Here is a 4,360-nt window from a genome sequence, read left to right as displayed (position 1 = left end):
TATAATTTGGATGTTTTTCCTTCATCGACTTGATGACTTGTCTTATATGTGGCTTTGAAACTAATGAATTTTATGCATGTTTTGGATATTATGTAGGCTACTTGTGTCTAATATATGTGGTTGAGTGCATATGCATGTGACATGCATGTTGTTCTTCGATGATGAGATGATATATGTATTCTTATTTGTGGAACTAATTAGAATGCATAAAATATTGTTGATATGATTATTCTATGGTTGTTCCTCACATCTTACTAAATAAATTTAGTTTAGACTACAATAGGATCTTCAAAAAGCTTCTTGTGTGCATTAGTGCTTGCATTTTTTTTGGCTCCCTCCTTGTTCCTCAATTGTCTACATAATGGTAGTTATATTTTTTAAAGATGAATGTCCTTAAATTTATTTCCACACTCTTAAGCTATTCAAGAATTTATTAGGTGAATAAGTATCTAGAATCTAGTTCATATATATATGCTTTTGACCTATTATATGACATTAATTTAGTTTTTTTATGACGTTAATTTAGTTTTTTAATATATAATATTGATTACATTATTTTAATTATTTTAATATACAATCAATATTAACCATGTTATTGGACAATATCCATGCATCATCCATGTCATATTGGATTATGCTACAATTATTCAATAAACTATTTTCAAGGTTTAACATCTAGCAAAAATTTACATTTAAATGCCCATAGATTCAAAGTTTGAATAATCCCTAGTAGTTTTTTAAAGTCAAAGTTTGGGCTATCTTTATTTGTTTTTTTATAAAGTCAAAGTTTGAACAATCTTTATTTATTGTTTATAAAGTCAAAGTTTGAATTAGGTGTTCAATACAATTAACAAGGTTCACTAAAAATGAATTTTTTTTTCTTTTCCTTTTGCCATATATATCTAGCATTCAATAAGCCCATGAATTGGACTCATTAGTTAGTAACTTTTGAGTTGACTTATCATTTGCAAGTTTGACTCATCCATAAGTAGTTGATAGATAGTATCAAATTTTGAATAATCCCTATTACTTTTTTAAAGTCAAAGTTTGGGCAATCTTTATTTGTTTTTTATAAAGTCAAAGCTTGAGCAATATTTATTTATTGTTTATAAAGTCAAAGTTCGAATTAAGTGTTCAATAAAATTAACAAAGTTCACTAAAAATGAAGTTTTTTTCCTTTTCCTCTTGCCATATATATCTAGCATCAATAAGCCCACGAGTTGGACTCATTAGTTAGAAACTTTTGAGTTGACTTATCATTTGCAAGTTTGACTCATCCATTGATAGATAGCAAAAGTAATAACTAACAAACATTCTAGCTTGATAATCCAATTATATCTCAAAACCATAGACCTACTATCCAACAACTACTCTCCCAATGGTGATGCTCTCTATTCTAAAGAATAAGGCCCTGAAGAATCATGACATTTCTACAAATCAATATTTTACCAAACTCATTTTAAATAAACTGATTTTTCTAACATTTTTTAATAAAAACATTATGACAAACAATTCCCAACAAAACAAAAAATGTTGCAGCTAAAACTAAAAAATGAGAATGCATTATACTCCAGGTTACAATCAACCGCCCATCCAAACCATGTTTGACAACACCAACAAACCTATAGACAATATTAAATTTACTAAACTATTATTTAAATTCTATCAAAATAATATCTATGTACTAAAATAGTAATGTGAGGTCATCCCTGTCCAAATACAATGGATCATCAAAGGAACTTGTAGACTTGGAAGGGACTAAGATCAGCCCAAGTATACATAATCCTAAAATGATTGTGTCATTTGAATACTTGACTAGGGTTCGAGTCTAATCGACAACGACTTCAAATTTTGCCATAAAAATGTATAATAGTGGAAGAAAATAGGTAGAAAAATGACAAAAATTGCTTAAGAAGCTAAAACAAAAATATGGTTCTGCATCCAAAAAATATGCATATATTGTTAAGGGCAATCTGCCATTATATAAGAGTTAAACTTCTCATTTAAAGCCATTAATAACATACATTCAAATAAGAGGCTAACTCTGTTTATGGTTTGCAAAGATGAAATCTCATTACATAAGTGTTAAGTTACTCATTTAAAGCCATTAATAACCTACATTCAAATAAGAGGCTAACTCTGTTTATGGTTTGCAAAGATGGAGTACCATTACATAAGAGCTAAACTACTCATTTAAAGCCATTAATAACATACATTCAAATAAGAGGCTAACTCTGTTTATTGCTTGCAACGATGAAGTGCCATTACATAAGAATTAAACTACTCATTTATAACCCTTAATAACATACATTCAAATAAGAGGCTAACTCTGTTAATGGTTTGCAAAGATGAAGTGTTTGCTGTGAGACACGTATGTGTTCAGAGGCAACACAAGTACAAGTAGAAGTGGGCTATTTTCCTTTTTCATGCTGATAAAATGAGTTTAATTATGCATTGGAAAGCAATGGAGGAACGAAAGAGGGTGAGTTGCACCTTCCATTAAAAGCAATGCCGTTGAAATCGCTCCTGTTTTAAAATCTGCTTCTCGGAACTGTTGCAAGCACCCCTCTTTATGCCAAGATATCTATAAATTGTTACATTCTCTGCATGACAAAAGACTTCAAAAATAAAGGCAGTGAATGAAATCTCATTTTGATCAAAGCTGCTCACAACTTTCGTTGAATCCTTTTGACTGAAGCACACTCACTGCAAGTCTCCTTGTCAACGATCAGCTTTGACAACTTTCTCTCCATAGTAAATACCCCACAACACGGAGGAGTATTCGGGATTCCCATTAACATACTTTTCCAAGAACTGTCCTTCTGTGTAATTAACAATATGTGGAGAAATCCTCTCTCTCTTCAACAGTTGCATGGACTTCAAGGCCTCCATTACTCTATACCGAGGGATTATCCTCCTCTCCAAGTTACATGTCAACAGAAGGGGATATCTAACAATATCATCCAATGGAAGGCCTAGTGATTTGACCAGAAAATCTACATTCCGTTTCAGCTTTTCCTCTGAAAGCCCCAAAATCGCCGGCGTCCGCCTTGAGAGCTTGTAAATTTGTTTTTCGGAGAAACCTAAACTGCTCAAACACTGCAGTTTTCGATCTATCTTATCGTTTCCCATTCCTAGTAACCCACGCAATGCGTGCCCAAATATCTTGGATCCCCTGGCAAACCCAAGACTATCCGCCACTTTAAATGACTCCATAACTTTTTCCTCTGTATACATGAGGAGACGAGGTTGCCTTGCCAATAACTTTGATAATGCATCGCCCTCAATACCTAATCTTTGCAAGACTGAATTCGCAGATTTAATCTTATCCTCACTCTGATCAAGAAGCTTGGTATAAAGAAGCTTGCAGATATCCTCTTTGTTGATGATAGACCTTAGATAGCTGAGCCTAGACTTTAAGTCCCTTTTGGCTTTATATAAGAAAATCCCAGGGTTGCAAAGGACCACCTTTCGAATCTGAGCAAGGGTGGTCAAACCACATTCACTTAACAACTCCAAACCTTCTTCCAAATCCCGGCTTGGTTTATGCAGCAAGCCCTTGTGATGTTTAAGGACTTTTGAAACCTCTTTCTCTGTCATACCACATTTATTGATGAAAAAATCTGTGACAATCCCTCCATCTGGTGGAGCTGGGGATGGGGTTGTTATTTCCGTGTAGAATTTGGCGATTTTAATGTGGGGATTTGCATTAATTGCAAGAGGAATTAACAGCGAAGTTGGGATCGATACGCGATTGGATACTAGAGTTGGGGCTATATCTTATCCTTAGATAGTCATATTCAAAGGGAAGCTCTACCATCACCTTATGCTTGTCTCCTTAGCGTGATGACCTTTATTATTTCATTACTCTCAGATTTTACACAAAAATCCTCTCATAATATACATAAAGATGCTAAAAATGGAGAAGGCTGGTGGTGACCTGACACCACTTGATTGGAAATAGTTCCTTTCAAAAGCCAATATGGGCTCAACTAATTTGAGCTTTTACAAATCCTTAGGAATGAGGTCTTCCAACAGCCTATCGACATTACTTGCATTGACTTTTTCCCCAAATCTCCTCATGATTTCATACTTAGATCATCATCACTTAATCACTAAATTGTTGCTCAACATGATTGTACATTTTATATTACTAGTTGAACATTGAATCAACATATGCAAGACATGTACCTTGTTGTTTTAACCATACATGCTTTGTTCACCATTCCAACATATCATCGTATACATCTCTTGTTAGAGTTCAATTAAAGAAAATAACTAGAAAAAGGGTCTATGGGTATTGTTAGCTTTGGTACTTAGCTCATAATTGTTGCATTCTCAATTTTATGAATGATTGGTG

The 4,360-nt window shown here is 33.5% G+C and overlaps 1 protein-coding gene across 1 annotated transcript; it reads right to left on the bottom strand.

Annotated features, from left to right (window-relative positions):
* Positions 1–2,721: 2,721 nt before the first annotated feature.
* LOC149236169 (transcription termination factor MTERF8, chloroplastic-like) lies at positions 2,722–3,600 on the bottom strand. Its single transcript, XM_089368794.1, has one exon. It carries the CDS (start codon positions 3,598–3,600, stop codon positions 2,722–2,724), a length of 879 nt encoding a protein of 292 aa, XP_089224920.1.
* Positions 3,601–4,360: the final 760 nt, after the last annotated feature.

The sequence above is a fragment of the Pinus tabuliformis genome, chromosome 8 (assembly GCF_031772625.1).
Source record: "Pinus tabuliformis cultivar Carrire ecotype Pingquan chromosome 8, CPIR1, whole genome shotgun sequence".
Taxonomy (NCBI): Eukaryota; Viridiplantae; Streptophyta; class Pinopsida; order Pinales; family Pinaceae; genus Pinus; species Pinus tabuliformis.
Note: the sequence above shows the minus strand (reverse complement) of the source record. Positions and strands in the feature narration are given on the sequence as shown.